Genomic DNA, 27823 nt, shown 5'->3' on the forward strand with positions numbered 1-27823 from the left:
GGCTTTACAAATAGCTGTGGAAAGAAGGAATGTGAAAAGCAAGGGTGAAAGGGAAAGATATAAGCAACTGAATGCAGATTTCCAGAGAATAGCAAGAAGAGATAAGAAGGCCTTCTTAAATGAACAATGCAAAGAAATTGAGGAAAACAATAGAATGGGGAAGACTAGAGATCTCTTCAAGAAAATTGGAGATATCAAAGGAACATTTAGTGCAAAGATGGGCATGATAAAGGTCAAAAAAGGCAGGGACCTAACAGAAGCAGAAGAGATTAAGAAGAGGTGGCAAGAATATACAGAAGAACTATACAAGAAAGATCTTAATGTCCCTGATATCCATGCTGGTGTGATCACTGACCTTGCGCCAGACATCCTAGAGAGTGAAGTCAAGTGGGCCTTAGGAAGCATTACTAACAACAAAGCTAGCGGAGATGACAGTATTCCAGCTGAGTTATTTAAAATACTAAAAGATGATGCTGTTAAAATGCTGCACTCAATATGCCAGCAAGTTTGGAAAATGCAGCAGTGGCCACGGGATTGGAAAAGGTCAGTTTGCGTTCCAATTCCAAAGAAGGGCAATGCCAAAGAATGCTCAAACAATCGCACAATTGCGCTCATTTCACATGCTAGCAAGGTTATGCTCAAAATCCTACAAGCTAGGCTTCAGCAGTATGTGAACCAAGAACTACTAGATGTACAAGCTGGGTTTCGAAGAGGCAGAGGAACTAGAGATCAAATTGCCAACATTTGCTGGATCATGGAAAAAGCACAAGAGTTCCAGAAAAACATCTACTTCTGCTTCATTGACTATGCAAAAGCCTTCGTTTGTGTGGATCACAACAAACTGTGGCAAATTCTTAAAGAGATGGGAGTACCAGACCACCTTACCTGTCTCCTGAGAAATCTGTATGTGGGCCAAGAAACAACAGTTAGAACCGGTTATGGAACAACTGATTGGTTCAAAATAGGGAAAGGAGCACAACAAGGCTGTATACTGTCACCCTGCTTATTTAACTTATATGCAAAGTACATCATGAGAAATACCAGGCTGGAAGAATCACAAGCTGGAATTAAGATTGCAGGGAGAAACATCAACAACCTCAGATATGTAGACGATACCACCCTAATGGCAGAAAGTGAAGAAGAACTAAAGAGCCTCTTGATGAGGGTGAAAGAGGAGAGTGCAAAAGCTGGCTTGAAACTCAACATTAAAAAAAAGATCATGGCATCTGGACCCATCAATTCCTGACAAATAGAACGGGTAGAAATGGAAGCAGTAATAGACTTCATTTATTTGGGCTCCAAGATCACCGCAGACAGAGACTGCAACCATGAAATTAAAAGACGCTTGCTCCTTGGGAGGAAAGCTATGGCAGACCTAGACAGCATATTAAAAAGCAGAGACATCACCTTGAAAACAAAGATCCGCATAATCAAAGCTGTGGTTTTTCCAGTAGTAATGTATGGCTGTGAGAGCTGGACCATAAAGAAGGCTGAGCGCCAAAGAACTGATGCCTTTGAACTGTGGTGCTGGAGAAGACTCTTAAGAGCCCCTGGACTGCTAGGAGGTCAAACCAGTCAATCTTAAAGGAAATCAACCCTGACTGCTCATTGGAAGGATTGATACTGAAGCTCAAGCTCAGATACTTTGGTCACCTAATGCGAAGAGAGGACTCTTTGGAAAAGACCCTGATGCTGGGAAAGATTGAAGGCAAAAGGAGAAGAGGACGGCAGAGGATGACATGGTTAGATAGCACCACCAAAGCAATGAACATGAAATTGAGCAAACTCAGGGAGGCAGTGAAGGACAGGAAGGCCTGGCGTGATATGGTTCATGGGGTCACGAGGAGTCAGACATGACTTAACGACTGAACAACAACAAGCTTCCTAAAATCAACCACTGCCTGCCAGGTACTGCCATCTAGCAGGGTAGTATCTTATCTATCGTGATCCAACTCTCACATTGACTCTTTCATTAAGTCATGGGCAGTTCAGTAAAGAATGAGAACAATATGCTAAGCCATCAGTTATGTTTTGTGACAAAGAATGAATCAGTCTGCACTACAAACACTAAGCCAAGACCCCAAATATGATGGGGAACTCTGCATTTAGCATGTGAAGCTAAAGAAGGAAACACCTTTGGGATGCCTTTAAACTAAATGGAATGGTGTCAGTTGGTCATTAAGGTAAATCCCAAGGAAGAGAAAGCTCTTCTCTTTTTGGACTGCTTCTCCTTGTGCAACTTGTTCCAGTAAAAGCATACAGCTGTTGCTATAGTTGTGCAACATTAAGCAACCAAATTAGGGCTGCTTGTAGAAAGCTGGCAGCCATCCCGATTGTTGCAAGCACATCCTAAAGTCACAGTGAGAACAGTTGGTTGTTTCTTTTTTTTCCGGACTCTGAGGAATACTATTGCTGATTTTGCATACACACACACACACACACACACCCCTTTCAAGCAAGTGCTCTGCCCTTTACATTTTCAGTGCCCAAACTTTTCATTGTTGCATGCAAGTTACCCATGTCAGAGCGAAACTACAAAATGAACGGTGGATCAGTGTTGAAAGGGAATTAATGAGTTCCGTATAACTATTTCAGTTGGGCATGTTTAAGGCAAGTGTTTAGAATTTTGTCGTTTGTATTCATATTAATGATGAATAACATAGTCTATCATTTTACTTGCAGTTTTGGGAATCATTCAGAATCTTGCACCTGATCATTAGAAATGCCTTCAGGGATGAATATCCCCTTTTAAAATATGGGTCCAGTCACATGTCTAAAAGGTAGTAAGCTGCTTCTTATAAATGAAAGCTGGCTACTTGAACAAAAACCTACTTACCTATTTTGTGTAAAATTTGGCAGATTTATTTTACTGACAAGGTAATCCTATGCCTGCAGATTTCATCCAGTTTTTTTCAGAACATAAACAAGTTAGCTATCTGTTGACTTCCCCATTGGGAAGATAGCTTTGGATTTTCAGAAGCAAATTTCTAAGTCCTAAAGCAAAGCAGATGCCCAGCAAAGTGGTCCAAAATGAACTGAACTTAACTTGAACTTGGAAGACCTTGATTCAGACCCATGTCTTAATGTCATTACGTTATCTTGGACACCAATCACTGTAGTTTGTTTGGATTCAGTTTAGCATGGTATAGGAAATCAGGAAGGTATTTCTTTATTGATGCTTACATTTGATAAATGCAACCCAAGGCCCTTAATTTTATACTATTTTACTATATTTTAATAGTGTTTAACCATATATTATGGCTAATCCATACAGATTAGAATTTAGGCCTATGGCGTATGCCAGTGTTTCTCAACCTCTGCAACTATAAACTGTGCTGACTTCAACTCCCAGAATTCCCCCAGCCAGCTTAAAGTTGCGGAGGTTGAGAAACACTGGTGTACTCTGTAAGTCTGCAAGGAAAGACCATAGATCTGCTAGGACATTTTGTTTTTTCAGAATGGTTTAAATGACTCAGTTCTTTGGTTACAGTTTTCTAGTGATCCAGAAGCAAAGGGTTGGAGTCACAGAATTCCCATAGCCTTCTCTGTGATTTAAGGGACAGTTAAAATCTTTCTGATGTTCTGCCTGCATGAGTTTATTTTTATGCTTTAAAGTTAATAAGTACTCCTTCCAAGGAATCCGTGTACTTTTTCTTTCTTGAATATCTTGAACAGCCTTTGGAAGTGGCTTCAGGTCAGATGTAAATTCTTTATGGTAAGTCTCATTGATCTTTGTAGCCCACTTTGCTTCTGTGAGAAGCCAGCAAATTAAGCTCCTTTTTTATGACAGAAAGAGCTGCTGGTATCATTCCAGATGGAAGCAGCCACTTTTTAGATGCCAACTTAGTCTGTTTTTCTGGTGACATGACCATGCATATTAAAAATTAAATGCAAACTGACTTACATTTGCACTTAAACTCCAAGCTAGGAGTCTTTGGAGGCAGAAAAAGAGGAAGCGCTAAACTGTGATCTTAAAAGTTTGTGAGCCAACATTTAAAAATCCAGAAATGCCTCACCCAAGTGATCCATTTTTTCCCATTTTTAGCACAGTCAGCTTGAGTCTGCAGTATCAAATGAACAAGAATTTATTTGTTTTTAAGACAAAGCAGTACCAGTATTCATGAATAGCAGGTGGATTTTCTTTCAGTAGACTCAATTTTGTTATGTTTTTTCCCCATTCTATCATATTAGGATATACTTTTCAGTCCTCCAGCTTAACTTATCTTATCAACTTCAGGAGCTGTGCTAGCTAAGCACAACTACTGTACATTAGTAGTGCCTTTTTATTGATTATGTGCCATCAAGTCAGTGTTGACTCTTAGCGACCACATAGATAGATTTTCTCCTAACCTGGTCCTCCAAGTCTTTCAACAATGCACTTATCACCACTGTAACTGCGTCCATCCACCTTGCTGCTGGTCACCCTCTTCTTCTCTTACCTTTCACCCTTCCCAGCCTTACAGCCTTCTCCAGAGAGCTGGGTCTTCACATACTGTGTCCAAAGTATGATAATTTGGACCTGGTCACTTGTGTCTTGAGTGAGAACTCTGGGTTGATTTGTTTGATGAGCCATTGTTTGTTTGTTTGCTTGTTTGTTTTTGGCTCCCGATGGTATTCTCAGGAGTCTTCTCCAGCACCAAAGTTCAAAACCATCAATACTGTTCCTATCCTCCTTCTTCAAAGTCCAGCTTTCACTTCTATAAAGTGTCACAGAGAATACTACTGCTTGCATGACTCTGATCTTTGTAGGTACAGACACACCCCCAGCATCTGGATATCTTTTCCAAGACCTTCATGTTAGAGAGTAAGTAAAATAACCTTTACAGAGATATGCAGGAACCATTACCTAGAGAAAGGGGGCTGAAACATTTTAAAAGTCCAGAATAAGGTAACATTCAGAAATGGCTCAGGCGGATGCCTCCTTAATTCACTGAAGTATAAGAAGGAGGAGGAGATATAGCACAATCAAACTTGCAAGATTGATGTCAGCCCCATTAGGTAAACCAGACCAGGAAAACAACTCCACAGGAAGGCTAAAACTACTTTTATTGAAATTGGTTATAATAATAATAACAACAACAGAATCTTGTAATTCTCCTTTTTGTAGTTCAGTGAATTAGGGAGGTAAGAGTACAAGATTCTGTTAGGGAGGCAGTCTCTTTTCACATTCTTCCTTAACAACTTCTTTAAGTTAATTTCATAGTTCTTCTAGTTTTCTATCAATGAGGTTCAGGATTTGAAAGTGATTCCTGATGTTCTTCTTGAAAATGGTGAGTGTATGTTCAAGATCTCATTGTGGAAATTGAACTTGCAACCTATGAGCAGTACATGATTTATTCTACAATCACTACTTAGCTATGTCCTTGATGCTGTAACTGAGCTCCTGCACTTCCTTTTACCAATAATATAGTCAATTTGATTTCTACGTACTCCATCTGGTGATGTCTATATATACAGGCATCATTTTGGTTGTTTGAAGGTAGTGTTTGCTATGAAGAAATCTTTGGAGTCGCAGAAAAGGATAAATCATTCTCCTGCTTCATTTTGGTTTCCTAAGCCATACAACCCAACTACATTTTCCTCCTTACTATTTCCAATTTTGGCATTCCAGTCTCCAATCACAAGCAGCACATTATGCTTGCATGTTCTGTCAATTTCAAATTGAACATAAAAATCACCAACCTCCTCTTCTTCTGCAGCAATGATTGGAACATAAACCTGGATGATTATCATATTAAAGGATTGTCCTTGAGGTCTAAATTATATCATTCAACCATTGATTGCATCCTGGCCAAGTACTGTTCTTGCTATACCCTTCCTAACTATAAAAGCAATCCTGTATCTTCTTTGTTTGTCCTATCCTGAATAATAAACAGTGTGATCTTCTGACTGAAAGTATCCAATCCCAGTTCACTGATGCCTAAGATGTCAATTTGTAGTCATTTCATCTCATCTTTCATTGTGTTGAGCTTCCCCATGTTCATGCTTCTTATATTCCATGTTCCCACTGTAATTCTATCTTTGCAGTTTTGGATTTTCTTTTCCTGTATGGCAACATCAGCAACTAGACGTCCCAAAGGCTTTAATCTAGCCATGTCATAAACACCATTAGTATTCGAAAGATTCTCAGCTCTTCTTCAGTAGCATGTTGAGTGCCATCCAACTTTAGGGGGCCATCATCTGGCACTATATCAATCATATTATATTTTCTATCCATGTGGTTTTTTTGGTAGTAATTCAGGAGTGATTTACCATGGCCTTCTCCCACGGAGTATGAATCAATGTCTCTGTCATTGCCACTGCCTCTGGCCTCTTCCTATATGTCACTGCTGCCCAATATAGGTGCCTGTTTGCTTTAGCTGGGCAGCTGGGATAACCTTCATGCTTTGGGCAACCCTGCTGGGAATATGTACCCTTGGCATAAACTTCCAGCATTCTTTACTCATTCTGTCCTCCCGCCATGATGAAGCAGCACAGCAGGACTTGGGAGGGGGTTACTACTTCTACTACTACTACTACTACTACTACTACTACTAATAATAATAATAATAATAATAAAAAATAGCTACCATATAGATAATTTGGGGAAACAGGAAAGATTTATAGAAATGAATGGGCACTCTGACTTTTGCTATTTTTACCCTCTTTTGTGGGGCACTGTAATAAGTTTTTAAATTACTTATAATTCTCCCACAAAGACAACTTAGCAGCACTCTGTGGTCATTGAGTAATTGGAATGCTATTTCCCTGTATAAGTTTTTGCTACTGTTGTAAAAGAGTATTTTGGAATGATGATTTCTGGATTCCTTACCCTGATAGTCTTCTGTTAGCCCCCCTCCCCTTTTTATTTAGATGGTGCTGCTTTTCTAGGGCACTGAAGAATTAGAGGGGGGCAGGAACAAATGTGAAGATATAGTAGCTCTATCCTGAAGTGATACGATACTCAAGATATTATTGGAGGAAGAAATAAATGTTAAATAATGCTATGATGAGAAGGGGGTGGTAAAATGTAATCATGTTTTTCCTTATATTGCAATGGCCTTTTGATACATTAAACAGCTTCTATTTAAATACTGTTTAGATATGTGCTTTGACCTAACAGCAGTTTGTTTCTTTTTTTCCAGTGATGGATGGGCAGATAGAGATGAAGTCATTGAGGGGTATGAAGCTGAAGCAAGTGGGGGCATCACAATTAAGCTGCAGTCTCCAGAAGTCTTATCATTTGATGACTACTTTTTGAAAATAAGACTGGAGACCAACACAAGAAATCCATGGTTCCCTGAGTTTTGGCAACATCGCTTCCAATGCCGCCTGCCAGGTCATCCTCTAGAGAACCCCAACTTTCAAAAGAATTGCACTGGTAAATATTTAAATATGTTTCTTGTCTGAAAAAGTCTGAGCAACGTTTTGTTACTTTCCTCAATTTGAAGTCGTCTTCTTGCTTTTCCAGCTGGATTGAACAAAAACATTGATGGAGGTATGGAACTAGTCCCACAATCCAATCTTCCTGTAACCATCCACATGGTGCTGTGTCATTGGACAGCCTCAGTTTGCCACTGGCTCTTTGATGAATAAATGAATGAGCTCAGATCCTTGCATTCTAGGGGTGAATGTTCAAAGATGGTATGAAATAATTCCTGGCGTATTTAGATGTCCTCTGGCTCTGCTTAAGCAATTCTTAATTGCTTTTTTTTCCCTTCTGCTGTGCTGAAGCAGAAGTTTTTGATTGATTCTGAATTGAATTTGTAGGTGGTAAAAAACAGAATAAAAGGTTGGCTTGATTGCTAAAAAAGCTTCAGGCCTTTTTTTTTCTTTCAGAGTTTCGTGTATGATGTTAAAATGGTTTTGAGCATCTTACATGCGGTTTGTGTTCACATTGTTAGATAGCATTGAAAGCAGATAGGGCCTATTCAAAAATAGTGTGGCTAAGATTTTACTGGTACATCACAGATATAGGGAAAGCAAAAACAACTGTTGCCATTGTGCAGTAAAATGCCAACAGTATGATGAGATTTTAAAGACTACTAAAGCTTTGTAGCTGGTAGTGAAATAACTGATAATTAACATTATCATTCTTTAGAAGTAATTTATATGAAATGCCAAAACCTTCTTACAATGAACTTGGAAACTTCCATCTCTATTGGCAACAAACTGAAATTTATGCCTTCATGCTAGATAATAAAACAGAATTGTCTGGAATTCTGACTTATCATGAATAGCTAATACATTTATCAGCTCCTGCAAAATACTTAACATGCTTCTTCTTGGATTATAATCCCTGATTTTGGGTGGTGGGGGTGGTGGAAAGTGATGAAAATTGTGTTTTTATCAGCATGTAAATATGGATTAGGCAGGTTTAGTCAGCATGTAAGGCATAGCCCAGACATTTTAATGGCCTAAGTTGCTATTCCTGCCCAAAACAAACTCTTAATGGTTTGTTTAACCATCATTGTAGCAGAAAAAGCCAAGTGGAAATAAATGGGATATAAGCTGCCCAGAGTTCCTTTGTGTGAGATGGGCAGCTACATAAATGTGACATATAAATGAATGAATGAATGAATGAATGAATGAATGAATGAATGAATGAATGAATGCATGCATGCATGCATGCATGCATGCATACATGCCCAGGAATATAAGAATCTAAAAGGCTTAGGTATGAGCCAAGGGCGCTCTGTTTCCCCATTTACCAACCCCATGCTTCTGGGATGTGTTGAGATAGAACATGAAGGCAATGGCATCTTCCTGATTTTGATGGTATGCTGCTTCCAGTTGTGACAGTAATATATACCCATTATACATCCAGGCATTGGGGAAGGATGAATCTGGAGCCCAGCAAAGACGTGTGGGAGACTATTGCCCCAGGGCACAGGGAGTTTCTATTGTGGTTGTCTTTTTTTTTTTTTAATGTTTTTATTATTTTGTGAGCTGCCCAGGGTTGTGGTTCATCATATGAGCTGCTATATAAATCTTTTCAATAAATAAATAACCAACCTTCAACTAAGATATACCGATAAATGTATCTTCTATGCATTTTTCTAATTATCCTTTAAAGCTGACCATGATTTCTCTAGCTGAGAAGTACTTCCTTTATCTGTCCCAAACATTCCACAATTCAACTTCATAGAATTCGTTTTCCCTGTCGAACATCTCTCATGCCTACATTTATATGCCTGTGTCATCTTCTCCTCCCGCAGCATTTTTCTACGTTAAAAAGCCTCAGACCTTTCCTCCAAAGGAAGCTACCCCACCTGCTCTGATGTTTCTGTTGCTTTTTTCTGCATTTTGCTATTTCTACAATATTCTGTCTGGTGCACGTCTTACATCATGAACCTTGTCTAGTACAAATCAAATTGATTAATGATAAAAATACACATAAAGAAAGGATATAGATTTTGTTTCTGTAACTTCAGTTTGCGTGCTTATCAGGTATCATAGTGTTACTGATTCAATCCTTTCACTAAGAGAAATTGAAGAAATATGCAGGCCTGAATAATATGGCATTTTTCATTTTTCCCCCACTACTGAGTGTGCTCTTACACTGATTTTGGTTATGAGGTGATAGTTTTCATGCCTTGAGAAAGAATTCAGTGCTTCCTGAAGTTTGCTTGACTTCACTGAGATCAACACGTAGTCACAGTTGACTGGATAAATGTCATTGGAACCTAATGGTTTACTGTATATAATTTCTGCATATTGTTCCTGGTTTTAATTACTCAGAAAATTGTTGCAGTGAAAAAAGGGGGGGGGGCACTTAGAAAAAAAATTGGCACAACAAAATATTGGATGAAAATGTCTTTGAAGAAGATTCTTTTAAAAAACTAACACTTTGGGAAAAATATTTTACCTCCAAAATATGGCAGAGGAGACCATACAGATATTTAATATTGAAAAATACTATATTATTTTAAAATTGGATGCTATACACTAGATAGATAGATAGATAGATAGATAGATAGATAGATAGATAGATAGATAGATAGATAGATAAAGAGCCCTGTAAATCAGGTTAACTTATGAGAATAGCTCTAGCTCTCTTGGGCAAGTGTGGACCAGATCAATTTCTTGGATAGGAGGCCACTAAAAATCCAATAGAAGACCACTAATACAGACAGAGAGATGGAAACACATATACAAACCCCTTTATGAGAGTAGACAAGAGAAAGAGAAGTAGAATGGCTGATGGAAGAACCTGAGATACCAAGTATTAGGACATTGAACAGTAGCAAGTTGTTATGCATGCAGGATTTCAACTTCAGGACCAAGGAGAGATCCAGTAGTATATTTTCACCCAGTCTTTCAATTGGTCGTGATTGATTATTGTATATTATTTCATAGTACTAGTTTTATTGTTTTTTTAATCATATATTTTTGTATGGTCTCAAATAGTAGTTCTGTAATTATGGTAAAGACAAATTACCTTACTACTGACTACTACCCTTTCTTTATAGAATGTAATTACACAGCTGAGTGCCCCAAATAGGCAATTTACTGAAGATCTGGAAACTTGGTGGGGGATATTCCACAGGGTTTTCAGGATTATACTCTTTGAAATCCTTCCCTGTGATTCAGATGGCAGTGGCATCTTCCGGGGATGTATGCAATGAACATGACGATCCAGCATGGATGGTCTCATCTGACAGGGAGCAGGGATCACCTTTTTCTCAAAAGTGTCACCACCAGTTTTGCAAGATGTTGCCTCTGTGAGAAAAACTGACAGAAGTTTGTTATCAGCTTGCCTTTATATCTATTCAAGACCTTCACAAAACATTTGCATGGAAACAAGATGCCAGAATAAATGAACCCTGTGGCTTTTCCCCACAAAGGCTATTTGTAGTTATGCATACTTAGGTTGTCTCTGATCTCCTGCTACTTTCCTCTTGTGCATAGTTGATGCCACGCTGACTACATAAGCAGTGCCATTTCTCTTTGAAGACTGAAGTAGAGAAAAAGAATATTTTCTCCATAATGTCATTCTAATGCTTTAACAAAGTTATTTAACTGCTATTTTGTACATTGGGAAGAAAGGGGGATTTTTCATAACTTAGTGAGAAGCAGGAAATGAAATGTAAATGTATGGAGGAGGGGTTCCCTTGAAAGTAATTGCATGAACATGCTGTGCTTGTACTTTTCTCCAATGAAAAGGCCTACTGTAGCACATAATTGTTCTAAACACTACAGGTAGTCCCCGGGTTAAGAACGCCCAGGTTACAGACAACCCATAGTTAAGAACAGAGCCTATTGTAGCAAAATTTGAGTTAAATACACAATGATTCAAGTTAAATACACAATGGTTTGAGTTCATTACACAATACTACTTATACATCATTATACAATAATACTGTTCCGGTTTACATACAAATTCAATGTAAGGACAGATCTTGGAAACGGAACTCGTTCTTAAACTGAGGACTACCTGTATTTTTAATGTTTTTTTAAAAAAAAATCAGAAAAGATAGTGTGCATTTCTGTTTCATTGTGGGTCTACACACTAAAATGGCAGTTGCAGCAGTGAAGAACAGAAACAAAATTTTATTTCTTTCCCAGGTTTAACCTGCCAAGAAATCTGGCTATGTTTTGAGAATGCAGCGCCTGTGGCCTATACGGCACGGTTTTCATACTTTTGAGGATTACGCCAACATGCTTCAAATGCAAACTTTATTTGAAATGTATTGCTGATACAGTGGCTTCTTCATTAGGCAAGGTTTTATTTTTGGATAAAGGGCATTGTGCCATAGTGGGATATTTGTGTTTCAGATACCAGCTGCTTTAGAGGCCCATTGCAAGAACCTGTAATTGTATTTTTAGTATGCCCAAGATAAATCTCTTTATCTGCTATGCAATTTCATAAAACGATTTCAAAGTTAGAACTGACCTGCCTTTGCAAAGCATCCCTCAAGTGCTACTACAAAGGGGCCGTTTGGTGACCAGGTAAAGGAAAAAAGAGCACCATGGGATGGTTTGCATCTCAGGGGCGGCATTCACAGGGTCTAAGAACCATAGTCTTGGGATTTGAACAAACTCACAAGAGTGAATGATGTGAGCACTCACCTCAAAGGAAGGTGATGAGGTTTTAGGAGCAGAAAATAACAGGCTATTATATATAGCACAAGCGCAGGAACAACTATCCTCTGGAAGAGAATAATAGAGAAACTGAAGAATCGAATTAAACCTGAGGCTGAGCATATAACTGGAATAGTTACAGTGCCTCTTGATAAAACTATTATCCCATCTGGTAGCTCAGAACAGGGAGGGAGTCTGGTTGTTTAATTAGGATGTAGGTTATTTGCTGCTAATCCAGGTGAATCTTACCTTTCAATAGACAATATCTGTAGCTCAGGGTTGAACTGTGCAGTCCTTGGTGCTCTCTGGGCCTGGTTGTTTGCTTGCAGTTGTTTCATTACCCAGCTAGGTAACATCATCAGTGTGAGTGAGTGTGGGGTTTGCTCCCTGTTTATATGCAGTAGCTTGCCCTGCCACTGTTGCTGGGGGTGTGGTTTTCTCCTTGGTAGTTTCTTAATCAGGGTATTGTTTTCTGCTTGATTATTTTCCTGGTGTTAATCCCTGCTTATTTGGGTGTTGGCTGCTGGAGAGGATGTGTTCTGGTCTTTTTGTTTCCTTCCTAACTTTTTTATTGTCTCTTTTGAATAGTGTGTAAATATGGTTTATCTTTAGGTGTCTATTGATAGCTGATTTGTCTGAATGCCAAACTTCCAGGAATTCCCTAGCATTTTTGGATTTAGCTTGGTCTAGGATGCTCACAGATTCCCAGTTGAAACTATGGTTGAGTCTGTCCATGTGTTGTGAAATTAAGGTGTTCTCATCGTGTCTTCTGACTGCTAGTTGGTGTTCATGGAAGTGCTCTGTTAGTCTTCTGCCTGTCTGTCCTACATAGTGGCTGTTGCAGTCCTTATACTGTATGTTGTAGATGACTCCTGTTTTTTTTTCTTGGGCTACTGAGTCTTTTGGTTTACTTAAGATGTTTTGGAGGGCTTTAGTTGGTTTCTGTGGTATGGTGATGCCGTGTGGCTTTAATAGTCTGTTGGTTGTTTCTGAGATGTTTTTGATGTATGGCAGTGTTATCCTTTCCATACCTTGTGTTGGTTGTGCTGTAGTGGATTGGGTGGTCAGGCAGTTTTTGATAAAGTTGCGTGGGTATCCATTTTGTTAGAGAATGTTGTATAGGCAGTCTGTTTCCTTTTTCTGGTGTTCTGGGTTGCTGCAGTGCATTTGTACTCATCTGAATAATGTTCTTACACAGCTCCTCTCGTGGGAGGTTGGGCTGTTACTTTGGTAATGGAGCACTTGGTTAGTGTGGGTTGCTTTTTGATAGACTTGCATTTCTAATTTGCTGTCATTTCCTCTGCTGATGAGGATATCCAGGAAGGGGAATGTGTTGTTTTCTTCTTCCCTTGTGAATTTTATTCCTTTGAAGATGTTGTTGATAGTTTCATGTGTCTTCTGTAGTTGTTCCTTTTTTAGTATAATGAAAGTGTTGTCTACATACCGGATCTATACTTTTGGTTGTATGTGTGAGAGTGCTATAGTTTCTAGACACTGCATTGCAGTCTCTGCTATGAGTCCTGAAAGTGGTGATCCCATGGGTGTTCCTCTGATTTGTTGGTATATTTCCCCATCAAACTGAAAGTAGGTAGTGAGGCAGAGGTTGATGAGGTCCATGATTCTGGGTATTTTGATCTTAATGTATTTGGCTAGGTTGGATGTGTTGTGTAGTACTGCTGCCACAGATGCTTTCACTAGTTCTGGGTTTATGGATGTGAAGAATGCTGTGATATTGAATGAAACCATAATTTCATCTTCTTCTATTTTTAGGTCTTTGATTTTCTGGAGGCACCATAGTGGGGAGTTGATAGAATATTCACTTCCCTCTGTGAGATATCCAAGCTTTTTTGAAAGTTTTGTAAGAAGCTTACCTTTCTAAGAAGGTGGCTCCTTTAGTTAGCCAGGGATGTTTTGTAATGATAGAACTAGGGTGGTAGCTTTAAGCAGCTGGTGAGGATTCTTATTTAGGAATATTTTGCAACAAAGAAATAATGAATACAATGAGCTAAAGCAGATTTCCCCACCCTAGTGACCTCCAGATGTGTTGGATTTCAGCTCCCATAACTCTTACTATGACTGGTGATTGTGCCTAAATCAGAATTCCAGAATATCTGGGAAGGCTACATTCAGAGTTCTGGGCATGAACCTGTTACTCCATATTAGCTTGAAAAATATCAGCAATGTGGATATCCAATACTTTTTGCTAAATACTTTTACAAGAGACAAACATTCTGAGATACCTGACCATGTAAGGTGGAATTGATTTTTACCTTTTCAGTTCTGGGTAGATTTTTAATTTTTTTGACTGATTATGAATATGCCAATGAATTAAATTTTCATCTCTTGTATAATAATTTCTCATAAGGAAGCAGAAGTGTTTACTGCAGCTCCTATGTAGGCTTAAGGACCTGACACCCAATCTGTGCAAATCACTGGCTCCTGATCTTTTCTTATCCCTCCCTGGTTAGTTCCAAAATGTGGATTGGCTCACTTACGTAAACATGCATCCCTTAGAACCTGGCTAGCATCAGGGAATGAATTATTACAAAAACACTATACTGATCTTACAGTGATCTTGTTACTGCTGTTCTTATTCCTTCTTTTTAAAATTTGTTTTTTTTTTTTATTAAAGAGAGCAACTGATCCAGATGGTTAGAAAGCATGGCTATCAGTGCATGTGTTACAAATTGGACTGGAAATAAGACTGACAATATGTAACAATGGAGTGTCAGGGGAGCACTTATGGTGAGAAATGATGGCCATGGGACCACAAGAAAATTGAGATTTTTTTTCCTCGTTAAAATTTTGCTTTGTCACCATGAAGTGACATTCTGAGGAATATTCTGGGCCTTTGACATTGACTAAGTATCCAGCCAGTGAGTTTTATCATCTCATTAAACTCTCTGCCTATCAAAGCTTTTGGGGATGTTAAATGTTAAGTGGGGGGTGGGTTGGGTTTTGTATTTGGGATTTTTATTCTTGTAAGCTGCCTGGAGTCACCATTAGTGAGTTGGGCAGCTATATATATTGCTTAAATAAATAGATAAAAATAAATTAAATACATAAATAAATAAAAATAAAATAAAGTGTTGTATCTTCAGAGTGAATCTGGATAACTTAACTTTTTTTTTCCAGAAGAAGTAAGAAAGGTGCACATACTGTTTGATGTGCAACCCCAGTATTTTATAAGTTTGCACTAGAAAGTCAGTTAATTCTCACTGCAGTATCTGGCTGACAGAATCCTTCTCTCATTTAATGAAATCTGTTTCTTGATGCACTCAAAGGAATCTGATTCACACTTTTTTGGGATTCTATATATTAAGGAGTTGAATGTTTGGGAATCCTTTGAAAACAGCTTGTTGTTTCACAAGAAAGACACTATTCTATTGATTTCTAGCCCACAATAGCAATTGTATTAATATATAATAAAGAACTGAGGCTAGTAATAAAAGTCCAGTCCTAGCACATATATACTTTTGATAGGCCTGATAAATATGATGAAACCAAATGGCTCTGCTACAGCTGAGCATCTTTGCTATGACTCTTGTGGGCTGGTAAGGTTGGGCCGTTAGTCATGTGAATTCACTTTCCAGTGCTAAGGATACTTCTTGCAGTTTTTCCCTTAAAAAGTATTTCATATGCAGCCAATGTACATGGGATATGTTCTTCTATGATGCGATCATGTGGTGGCAGACTTATGATATTTGACATGCAAATTCAACATTCATAAATAATGCCACCATTTAGATATAATTTCCTACTTAAGCAGCCATCTGACGGGAACAAATATGCCACTTGCATGTTCTCAGACTTGACAGCATCTGATTGCATCTTTCCAGCACCATATAAGGAAGTCAGTATCATTCTAGAGTCAATTTGGGTCACAGGAGAACCACTGGTCTCTGCATTGCAAATATGACAAATGAACTGCACATATTGCTTCATTGCAAGCTGGTTTCTCATAGAAAGGTCAGATCAAGATAACTCAGGCATAGTTATGAATGCTGAATGCTTAATTAAGCTTTAATGATTGACTTAAGAAGGGTCTAACGATCAAACCATCAACCTCCAAAATATAGCCACAGTTTTCTTAAGGCAAGTTTTAAGATTTGAAATGCTATTCCTGCTTTGAACCATAGATGCAAGGAGTTTGCCAAGAGCTCTCTGCTCATCTAGTGTAGAATTTCAGGAGCATGGGCTTGCCCACTCACCTCTTAATCCAAATAACCATATGGAGGTGAAATAACCTGGGTGATAAGCAAGTGAAGTAGGGTGATGATAAAGGGAAGGCTAATCATAAGCCCATCTTATCTGAGGAAATACTTTCCCATATCTATTAATTAGACGTTGACCATGAAACACCTTTTAGACCATCTTCACCTGTGCTAGCCTGCCCACATGTTGAGATTATCATCAGAAGCCCTTCACGCTCACTAGCTACCAAAGGATATGAGCTGATCCATTCAAAAAGAGCACATTTTGTCAATGGCTCTTCATTTCTGAAATTAGCTTCCATTGCCGATTGTTCAGGCTCTTGGAATAGGTATGCCATATCTGCCTTTCAAAAATCCAGATGTCCACTAGATGGCAATAAAAGATACAGAAAATGCTGGTGCTGTATTGCCATCTAGTGGTCATTTGCTTTTTTGCACATCCCAAATATAGCAGTCCTATCTTCAACCTTTGAAATTCCCTCTGTTTTTGTGGCCTTTGCCTTCAATTGTATGAGTAGATGAGCTCTTTTTCTAACAGTAGCAGACTGAATGTTGGTTGTTTATATTTTGACTGCATTTTAATGTTTTACTGTTTATTTTGTATGGTGCCTTGAAGCAGCTCAGAGACAAGAGTTCTTGTTTATCAAGATCATTCATGGTTTGCAATATCACTTCTCCAGTTGCTGTTTTTGTTTTCTAGCGAGAAAATACTTCATGAAAATATCATGAAAGGTTGTACTGCAATCAATAAAGCCACCATGTCATCACTACAAGTTACAGTATGCAAGATTTTAGAATAATTTAATCTCTACAAGTGTTAGGAAAACATTGACTAATGCTCTCAATGTTCAGAATGTAAAATAAATACCTCATTTTTACTTGTGCATCACTCCTATAAATTTTGATACTATGCAACAGCCTCCAGAACTGTTTCAGAAAATACACTGTCCCACATTCTTTTAGAGCAGGGGAGAGAAACTTGTCATATTTCAAATGTTGCTGAATAATAGAATGGCCAGTGGTGAGGAATGTTGAAAGTCACCATTTAGTGACAAGTTGAGGACCAAAAATTGGTGGCTTTGGAGTGAGGAATTTGAGACAATGGTGGAATTTATTCAATTTTCTTAAGCTACTGGCCATCTAAAATATTTATTTCACTGCAGAACAGCATTCTAAAAACAGTTTCTTTCATTTTAATTTTAGGAATAATACTTTTGTCTTCTGATTACAGGCAATGAAAGCTTAGAAGAAAACTATGTCCAAGACAGTAAAATGGGATTTGTTATCAATGCAATCTATGCTATGGCCCATGGCTTACAAAGTATGCATCATGCCCTTTGCCCAGGACATGTTGGACTGTGTGAAGCTATGAAGCCAATTGATGGAAGCAAACTTTTGGAGTTTCTCCTAAATTCATCATTCACTGGAGTCTCAGGAGAAGAAGTGCGGATTGATGAAAATGGAGATGCTCCTGGAAGGTGAGACACTATGTGATAATTATCATTGTTTATACACCTTAAGTCCAAACATAAAAGTTTATATTTCTACTACTGTATATTCTTTGTATAGTGTGCCAACCAGCCACACAAGAACATCCCATGAAGATAATTAGAATTAGTAAAGAAGATCTGTCACAAGCATGCTTTGTGGACAATAAGGGTTTATTTTCTGCTTGTCTCACAACTAATTAAGATTGCCTTATAAGGCTCTGAGCTGTTCTTTGAGAAAAGAAATAGGATAGTGGAGATATACTAGTTCACCAATATCAGTGACACGCAGAGGTGAATTGGCCTGGTTGTGTCTTGCAAAGTAATTTCCTTCCTTCCTTCCTTCCTTCCTTCCTTCCTTCCTTCCTTCCTTCCTTCCTTCCTTCCTTCCTTCCTTCCTTCCTTCCTTCCTTCCTTCCTTCCTATCTTATAAAAACAAGCCATATGCAGCCTTCACATTAAGGGGGGGAAACTCACAAAGAAGATAGCAGAGTTATCTTCTTTTATCCCGTGCCCCAAAACTGAATTGACTATAAAATAGCAAAAGGAGCCTATAGTCATCTTTTACATATTATTAATAAAATCCCAGATGATAAATGGAACTAGTGTATATAATATTACTTTCTATTGAAAGCATGAGCAAAGAGATCTGGTTTAAATTGGTGACTAACTGGTAAAGCTGTCATCAAATAGACATATTTTTGTCCCCAATAACAGACTGCTTTCATTTCTAGGAACATTCAGAGAAAATCTTCTGAAGATGTTATCACCTGCTAGATTCATACACGAGTAATCAGTTTTTTAGATATTGAGGTCCCCAATCTATAAAGAACTTGAAAATCAGTGCTTTGTATTTTGGCCTGGAAGAAATAACTTCAGCCAGCAGCTATTATTGTTGAGATTCCTAGACATTTAAAATGTTTATATCCCCCCAAACCTGCTTGCTGCCCTAATCACCAATACTGAACCCAAATTAAGTTGGCAGGCCAGTTTACTTCTGCCCAAGGAATGACTGGGACACTATCTTGCCTCTTCTTTCAGACAGGGAAAATTTGTATATTTTGTGCTGTCCCATTTTCCACAGTAAAAACAAGATGCAAAGTGTTTTAGGGGAAAAAATAAGACTTTTTCAAAACTCCTTTTAAAGGAATGCTTTGAATTATTTAATTACACACAATGAAAAGTTGAGACTCAGTTGTTGACATAGGTTGAAAATATTGTGGGCCTAATGGTTTTCAATCCACACTTTTTGTTTAAACATTCCTGGTTTTAAAAAAAGAAAACTCAAAAAGGTGCCTGGAGGGATGGGGTAAGTTGTAATGCTTTCGGTACTGCACTTTCCTTGAAGTAACAGGTTCACAGGCTAAAGTTGCTTTTTGATCCAGCATTGTCACCTGTAGGAATCCTAGATGGTCTCAGTGACCTTGAATGCCTTTTACCACTTTTGGCTGATTCTATGCAGATGGGAAGGATCACTGTTGTGTGCTGTATGCTAGACTGTTGTTGAAGATGACCCTGTATATCCATTTAATGAAGAATTGAGTTGCCAGAATGTTCATTAGCTGAGTTGTTCACTAATTCTGAAATAATGAGATTGGATGCCTGTTTGCTTCTTGACTCAGTTTAGGGGTGCTTGTTTTGATGTCGAAATAGCCTGCAGCCCAGATCCCTACAGGAGTGCACCCTCTTCTACTTGTCTGCGCCTAGCTTAACAGTTTCTGTCAGGATTCTTCTCTGAGTGCCTATTAATGTCATGCATTACTCCAGAATGCCCTCTGTAGGCAGGGCATTCTGCCATTTATCAGTGGCAGGTTCAGAACTTCTGGTTTGCTCCAGCGTTTTGTACTGTTTTTATGCTTTCACTCTGTCTTTTATTCTGCCTAATTGTTACACACCATGTTTTTGTTATCTGCTCTTTTCACTATCTAATGTTCAATGTGAGTGAATACTTCTAGTCCCACTTTGGTACACTTTACAATTAAGAAATATTTCAGACATACCCTCGTTGTGTGGAAGGTCTGCAGATAGAATCACTTAATTCATGGGTGCCGTTTTTTCTTGAAGGAGAAAAATGAGGCATGGGTGAAGTTCTGACGATTCTGCTGGCGTTTTTGCGGGAGCCTCAGCAGAATTAATTGTCCTGGGTTACAAGTGGAGCATGTAAGCTGTTGAGGTGGATCAATATTAGACTATTGAATAGGGTTTCTGCAGTACTCTGCCTAACAAATCAGAACTAACATATACTAAGGTTTGAACTTTTCACTGTATTTTTTAAATTTGGTGTGTGTGTTGTATTATTAATGGTTCTTGATAAAATATATACACCTGCTTATTAAATAAAACAATTGAGAGGCCACATAGAGAATTTGGAATAGCTGCATAAATACAGTGGCTTGGCACTCTACTTGCACTAATCCTGGAGGAGCAATGTTTGTTACTATCAAAAGTATTCAGGACCATCAACCATGGCATCCTTCTAGGCCATCTATGGGTTCTGAGAGTTTGGGGCACCATTTTATGATGCTTCCACTTCATAACTCCTGCTCAAGTGAGCAGTTCCAGTCAATCCTAGGGAGGTGGGTAAGCACTCAAGTCCTTGAGAACTCCAATGTGCACTTCCTCTGGCTTTGGTCCTTTCCCAAATGTAATTAAACATCTGTGTGAAACTGGTGGGGAAGATTATCTGTTGGTTTGGGATGAAGTATCATCAATATGTGGATGACTCCCAGTTAGGGTTATCACCTCCTGGATTGAGTAAGAAAGGCTGAAAAATTCCTGAACTAGTGTCTGGAGGTTGTGAATATCTGGATGGAGTGAAACAAATTCAGACTCAGTCCTACCATGATAGAGTTGCAATGTGTAAATAAACATCTGGACAATCCAATATAATTGGTTCTAGTAGGGTCTCTCAGAGGAGTTGCACTCCCCCAAAAAGAGGTGGTTTGTGATTTGGGAGTTATCCTGAACTTGTAGGATAAACTCCTGCTCAAGCATCAAGCAGAAGGTGTGGCCAGGAGGACTTTTGCCCGGCTTTGGCTGATGTGCCAGTTACAAACTTACCACGGCCAGGATACCCTGGGACAATAACTAATGCCTTGACCATCACTCCTTTAGACTAATATAATGTACTCTATGCAGCTGCCTTTGGAGATGACCTGGAAGCTGCAACTGATACAAAATCTGATGATGAAATTACTGACAAGACAATCTGGTCAATCTAGAATAACACCAATTTTGAAGCAGCTATATAGGTTAACAGTAAGGTTAGGGCCCAATTTAACATGCTGATTATGATCTTTAAAACCCTATATGGCACAGCACTAGGTTATAACAGAGTGAAATCTGCCCATCAAATACAGTCACCTATGGAGGGCCTGTTGAAGATCGCATCTTTCTGAGGTGCATAGGATATGGACCAGATTGCAGACTTTCTCAGTGGTGCCCTGATGCTTCAGGCCATCCTTCACCTGGAGGTATGGGTGGCCCCAACCCTTCATATATAGATTTCATCCATATATATGAGATGGGAAGCTATAAAAATGTGAAAAATAAATAATAATAAAAAATAAATTTCATAAGCAAGTGAAATCCATACTATTCCAGGCACTTTTAGCTCTTAAATGATTTGATACCTTAATAAATGATTGTGTGATGCTTTTTTAAAGAAAGAAAGATAGATAGATAGATAGATAGATAGATAGATAGATAGATAGATAGATAGATAGATTTCATTTTGTTCTTTCCCATCCAGGGTCTGATTGGATGAGGAAATAGTTGTAAACAAATGAATAATCAAGACTGCTGATTTTTCCAATCCCTCTTATCCATTCAGTCTCTTTCACATCCTACCTTATGGTGATGAGTTCCTTCAGAACAGATAGGGATATGGCACAGAGAAATCCATTAAAGATGAGAAATCAGCAAAAATCAGTTGTCTTGGATGTGAAAAGAAATATGTGCAGCTCAGAACTATGCAACCTATTATATTTGTCCCTGAACAAGATATGAAGGTATTAGGTGTATATGAATCATCTGTGATCTGATTTGAATCATTGACTTTATGAGTTGCATGAATTTGATTCAAATATTGATTTGCTTCCACAAATTAAGTTGATTTGCTATGTTGAAGAGGATTGAACTGATTCAATTCAAATGCTTGATTCAATTCAAATTATCTGAGTTGGGAAGCAATGGTTTAATTTGATGCATTAAATTAATTTGGAAACCTGATGAAAAATTCAATTTGAGGGATAATGCAATCAAATCATCTTTGAATTAAAAAAAATCTCTGATTCAGATCTTCACATAGTTCTGCAAAATGTTGGTTGTCATTAATAATCCACTGGAAACTGGTTAGAAATAGGGTTGTAACGCTCAGGTATGCAAGCTACTGGAACCTTTGAGGGGCTATTACATGGAACAGATCCAGAGAAGCACTATGTTCATGAGGGAAGCACATCATTAAATGATTTGCATGGCCCTAAAGATGAAGTCTCCTTGAGCTGAACTTGACTACTGGTGACTTCATGTCCATGTCCAGCTTGTTTTTCTGGCAACAGTGCAGAAGACTTTGCCATGGCTTTCTTCCAAGATGCTTTTTTGATAACTACTTATGGTTTGCACAATACATTAAAAAAAAAATAGGAGCAGTTGGTAAGCAACAGAAAGGAACAACAATCAACTTATTGACAAGTATCAAAATATTTTCAAAGACTGTTCCAATGATTAAACGTTTGTTTACATTTTTGGCACGTTTGACCTAGTGCCTTTGGGGGGAGGGGCTGTTGGAGGGGACTTGTTTTTTCTCTGTTTGCCTTCAAGGTACAATTTCTCACAATCAGTAGCACAAGAATATATACTGTAACTATTGTAGTTGGAAAAATTGAGTTAAACTGCACCTTAAAATATTTATAATTGCTTTGTAAATGTATTAAACAAGAGTTTCTTTGCTAAGGTACTGTTTTGCTTTTCAAAATTAGTTTCACAGAATTTTACCTGTTCTTCCTCAATACTGTTGGAGGCTCAGCTACCTGCCTGGCTTTTCTTAGTCTCACTTTATCATGGTGTCAAAGGAAAAAAACCCTCTCCTTGGTCTATATCCCTCAAGCTGATAGGCAAAGCAGCTGCCCAGAAGAAAGCATGACTTTTGCAGAAAACATGCCTTCCACATAGACTACAGGTAGTCCTCACTTAGCGACCACAATTGGGACCAGCAACTCAGTCACTAAGTGCCATGGTTGCTAAGCAGAAAATCACATGACCATGACAGGGTTATGACCTCACTTCCCTTTCAATCATTAAGTGAAGCGGCATGGTTGCTAAGCGAAAAATCACGTGACTGTGACTTACAGTTTGATTTCCGCCTTCTCCATTAACTCTGCTTGTCCCAAGCCAGTTGCGAAGTGCGCGAATGGCGATCACATGACTGCAGGATGCTGCAACGACCATAAATGTGAGGATTGGTCACAAAGTGGGTTTTTTTCACTGTCGTAACTTCAAACAGTCGCTGCACAAAGCAGTCAGTAAGCAAGGACTACCTAAAGTGGATTTGGACTGCTAAAATCCAGATAACCAGTAGATGGCAGCCAAAAAGTAGGCTTTTTCTTTTCTCTTTGCTGCCATCTGGAGTGCTGCAGCCCAGATCTGTCCCTCTACTCTCACAATTTCTAGACCCGAAAAATAGAAAATAAAAATCACAGCTTCTGGTTGCAGTTTTCTCCTCATTCTGAATTTCAATCAAAACACTTCTCTGTCTGCCACCCACAACATTTTTTTCCCCCATCTCTATCTCTCATTTGCCTGCTTGTCTGTCTAGACTTGCTGGTGATTCCTCCTCCTTTTTTCTACTCTACTCGATTAGCTTCAACATCTTGTCACTCCTTCCTTTTGCATAGGTCTCGTTCTCTCTGATAAGCAGCAGAAGAGCAAGTGAGCTCCAAAAGCCTTTTGCGAGGCAGGGCTATGAGCAGGGAGCACTTTCTGACAACCTGCAAAAGCAGGGAGGCCAGCGTGGTTGCTCTTGGGAGTGTCAACACATCCAGGGCAGTGGGAGCCGAAAGACAAGAGGGCTGTTTGGCCCCCTCAAGCTCCTTTGTGGTCCTTTCCTTTTGGAACATAATTTGTTAAAGTCATGCCCCAGTTATGGGTGCTGTTTGGACGTTTGTTTGTTTATCTAGTTATATTTTTTATTTATTTAGCCTCAGTATTCTCAGTGTGCATTGTAAGAAACCTGCTTAAGGCAGGGAGAATACTGTTGCGGCTTCCGTCAGTTTAACAGAGACAGGTTGGGGGCAGTTCAAGTTGGATGGATTAATTTTCTGTTTCCAGAAGGCAAGACCCTCAAAGATTAAAACAAAGAATGGACTTCTCCTACATGTCAGTGGCAAAAAGGAATAACATCTGCTCCAGTCATATGAAAACTGAGCAGACAGATGCAGATGAAAAGATTAAAGGATGAATGGACCAACAAAGTTTTAGCTGTGGGAGTAGATGTGCTTCCTCACTCCTAATCCATTTTGAACTCCACTGGAAGTCTTTTATTCAGTTCTTGTATTACTGTAAGCAGCTGGAAACAAGAATATCTAGATGATGATGATGATGATGATGATGATGATGATGATGATGATGATGATGATGAAGATGATGATGATAACGACAAAACTGATGAATCCATGGCTTGTTTGTAAACCATCATGGTTCCTGGATCAGCCATAATATGAAGGCCCTTTTAAATGCAGCTTTCCTGCCAATATTATCTCATATTATAATTACCTAGTTTTCCTATAAATTAGATGTACAGTTCTAAACTACCTTTCCTAGGAAATTCAATATAATTTGACCTATTTAGGATGAAGCAGCAGTTCCTTGCCAAAAACAAAGTTCACAGTCTCTCCCTCAGGAGTCCCACAGATTAATAAATGCCTGGTTGAACAAGGCCAATGAAAACAGAGTTGGGAAAGAGAGCCTGTGACAGCAACTAGCATTCTGGAACTGAAGATTCTAAAGCTGGAGCTCTTGGAGTCCCAACTCAGTTGGAAGCAGAAGCTGGGTTTGTTTAGATTTTTTGGAGTGTGATGTGAAAATCTTGGCATTACATTTGTAAACCAGAGTTATATTCTGTGATGTGCAGATTAGGTGAGAATGGCTTTTGTTCAATAGATCATGGTTAGAAAACTCCATAATCAATGAGTAGAAGTTTGGGTTTTGCAGAATTCTTACTCATGAGGAGGCCCTTATTAATTAATCATCTACATTTTTGTACTGAAATGGCACCATTTGATGTCAGCACTGTCTAGGAATATAGAAAGGCTCAACTTCCTTTTCAGAATCAGAGGATCTCAAGGGAGCAAGGGTCCCTTAAGGGATCAAAATCCTCTAGTTAGCCCCAGGGTTTTCAAAAGCAAGGGGCTACTTTGAAGAGGAGTCCCCAAAAGTGTTTTATTAAAATGAGTATCATTGCAAATCAGGCATTTTTTACAAGTATACAACAACTTATACTCCTATCTTACTGACATCTCTAAACAGGTCATTAATCAAGTGTATGGTATTTTTATATTTTTGAATATTTACCAGTGTCATTAACTGATTAATACAATATTAAGCACACTTTTGAATTTGAGCTATAAACCATTGAACAACTTTGGGGAGAAAAATCTGAATTGGAATCTTTAAAATTATAGTTCATTGCTATTTAAATATCTATTTAACCATGAGTGACAGAGGTTTTGCCTCACTATTATTTTCTTGCTTACAGAAATCAATTGGTCTGTATAATTTATATAAGTTACCCAGAAGACAACATGTACTTACTTTGCATTTTTTACTGTTGTTAATACATCACCATGTTTTATTTATTCACATCTCCAGATTGTTAATTATTTCTCATAAAGCATTTTTTCACTTGCTTTTCACTTGGCATTTTCTAACAAGAAATCTTTGATTGCCTTGAGAGGAGTGAATTAGCACATTTCTCAGTATGCATTCTCAGTAATTCCACAAAAGTTAAATGTGCTCTCAAAATCCAGAAGACTATCTCTGGTATAGAATAGGATTCTCATTTCAGCACTAATAAAGGGAATAAATCATTACATACAAGCCAACAATTATTATGGGTAAGTCCTACCAGGTAAATTTGACTAGAATCAACTCCACAGGAAGGCTAAAACTATTTTTATTGAAATTGGTTATAATAACAGAACCTTGCAAGGCTAATTGTGCTGTATCTCTGCCCCTTCTTATACTCATGTGAATTAGGAGGTGGCTGAATCTCTTCTGCATATTTGCTGTTTGCTGTGGACTTAAGATACATTTTCCCCCAAACACATTAGTAACAGATCTCAAGGTCATTTTCCTTACTCTCTACTTCATGTTTTCAAGATATTAATAAAGCAATAGGCAACTGTCCCAGGAAATGTGGGAGTTCATATATCCTATTGCAATTGTAAGACTTTTGGCAGCTCACAAAAATAAGCAAACACAATAATAGTACATAAGAACATAAATACAATTTAAAAACCCCAAACAATACATGGCATCAGGTCTCAAAAGCTCTCTAGAAAAGTTCTGTCTTCAACTTTTTCCAGAGAGCAGATAACATTGGAGACCAATGAACCTTCAATGAGAGGCCATTCCAGAAGGCCTGCCCCATCACCAGAAAACAGCATCTCCAGGCTTTGGCCCTCCTGTTCTCCTGAACATGAGGAACAACCAGCTGCCTCTCCTGGCATGATTAAATCCACTCCATTTTGCAGCAACCGGAGCTTCTGGGTGGTCTTTACAGGCAGCCCCACCTACAATGCTTTACAGTGATCTAATTATTTGGTGATGAGGGCATGAGTCACTGTAGCCAGGTCAGCCCATCTCACATAAGGCCATAAAGCTGGGCAAAGACACCCTTCTACCCAGTCATAGTCTCCACCTACTGATTCTTCAGGAGCTGCAATTCCAGGAGGGTCTCCAAGTCACAGACCTGCTCCTTCGGGAGATGTAAAAGAACCCTGATATACAGTAGCTCAGCCTTGCTAGGATTCAGTTTAAACCCTCTCTCTTCCATCCAGACCCTCACCTCTTTCAGGCATTGGGGCAAAACATGGACAGCAGCTCTGTCCCAGGGCCATGATGTACAGTTGGGTATCATAAACATATTGATAACATGCTGGATGATCTCCCTCAGTGGCTTCATATAGATGAGTTTCCCTTTATGCTCTGTCTGGCCCAGCCCAATGACTTCATTTCCCTAAACTGACTAGAGTAGACTGAAGGGACGTGGTGGCCAGAACATTTTTCTTTAGGTTCTAAAGAAGGATGGATGAATGTTACCTAGTTGGGTAATGAAATGTCTGCAAGCTCAGAGAGCACCAAGAACTCCACAGTTCAACCCTGATTTACAGATATTTTCTATTGGAAGAATGGATGAAGTTAAATTGTGTATTGGCAGGAAAGGACTTATATTTTTGACTGAGGGGGAGAAGAGAAGATGTTAATGCTTTGGGCAGTTTTTTAATTAGACATTTTTCTTTCTGTTCTCTAGATATGACATCATGAACCTGCAACACATAGAATCTAACCACTATGATTATGTCCACATTGGGACCTGGCATGAAGGAGTCTTGAATATTGATGATAATCGAATTCAAATGAACAAAAGTGAAATGGTTCGGTCTGTGTGTAGTGATCCCTGTTTGAAAGGTCAAATTAAGGTAATTGCTCCTATGAAGGTACTTTTGTTGAAAAAATAGATCTAATCATGAAAGATTAGGTGACATGAATACTTAACCTTTATTAATCTGTGTACAATTGTGTTAGATTAAGGGAAAATTCTTAATTAAAGCAAGCTTCCTTAAGAAAACCAATTCTGTGCTCAGAATAAAATGTGCAAAGTAAGCACGTTTGTATTGCAAATTTCCTCTACCAAAAATCACATAGTCCACCTTTTGGGAGAGAGATTGGTAGCGAATTATGACTCAATATCTCATGTTCAGCAGCTGTTCAGGGCATCTCCAGAAAAGATTTAGAAATACTGAGTTAGATAGATAGATGAATGACCTAACTCCATTTAAA

General features: G+C 38.6%; 1 protein-coding gene across 2 annotated transcripts in view; it reads left to right on the forward strand.

Moving 5' to 3' along the window:
- GRM1 (glutamate metabotropic receptor 1) overlaps window positions 1-27823 on the forward strand; it is a 186244-nt gene that overhangs the window by 123108 nt on the left and 35313 nt on the right. For both annotated transcript variants that reach the window (XM_088151013.1, XM_088151017.1), the window contains exons 3-5: window positions 7125-7360; window positions 17509-17755; window positions 27294-27462. In XM_088151013.1, the coding sequence (XP_088007139.1) occupies window positions 7125-7360; window positions 17509-17755; window positions 27294-27462 (652 nt within the window). The remainder of the gene's footprint in view (window positions 1-7124; window positions 7361-17508; window positions 17756-27293; window positions 27463-27823) is intronic.

Source organism: Python bivittatus, unplaced genomic scaffold, assembly GCF_059951505.1.
Source record: "Python bivittatus isolate LINGU-HERP-01145 unplaced genomic scaffold, Pbiv_v1 ctg000020_np1212, whole genome shotgun sequence".
Lineage (NCBI taxonomy): Eukaryota > Metazoa > Chordata > Lepidosauria > Squamata > Pythonidae > Python > Python bivittatus.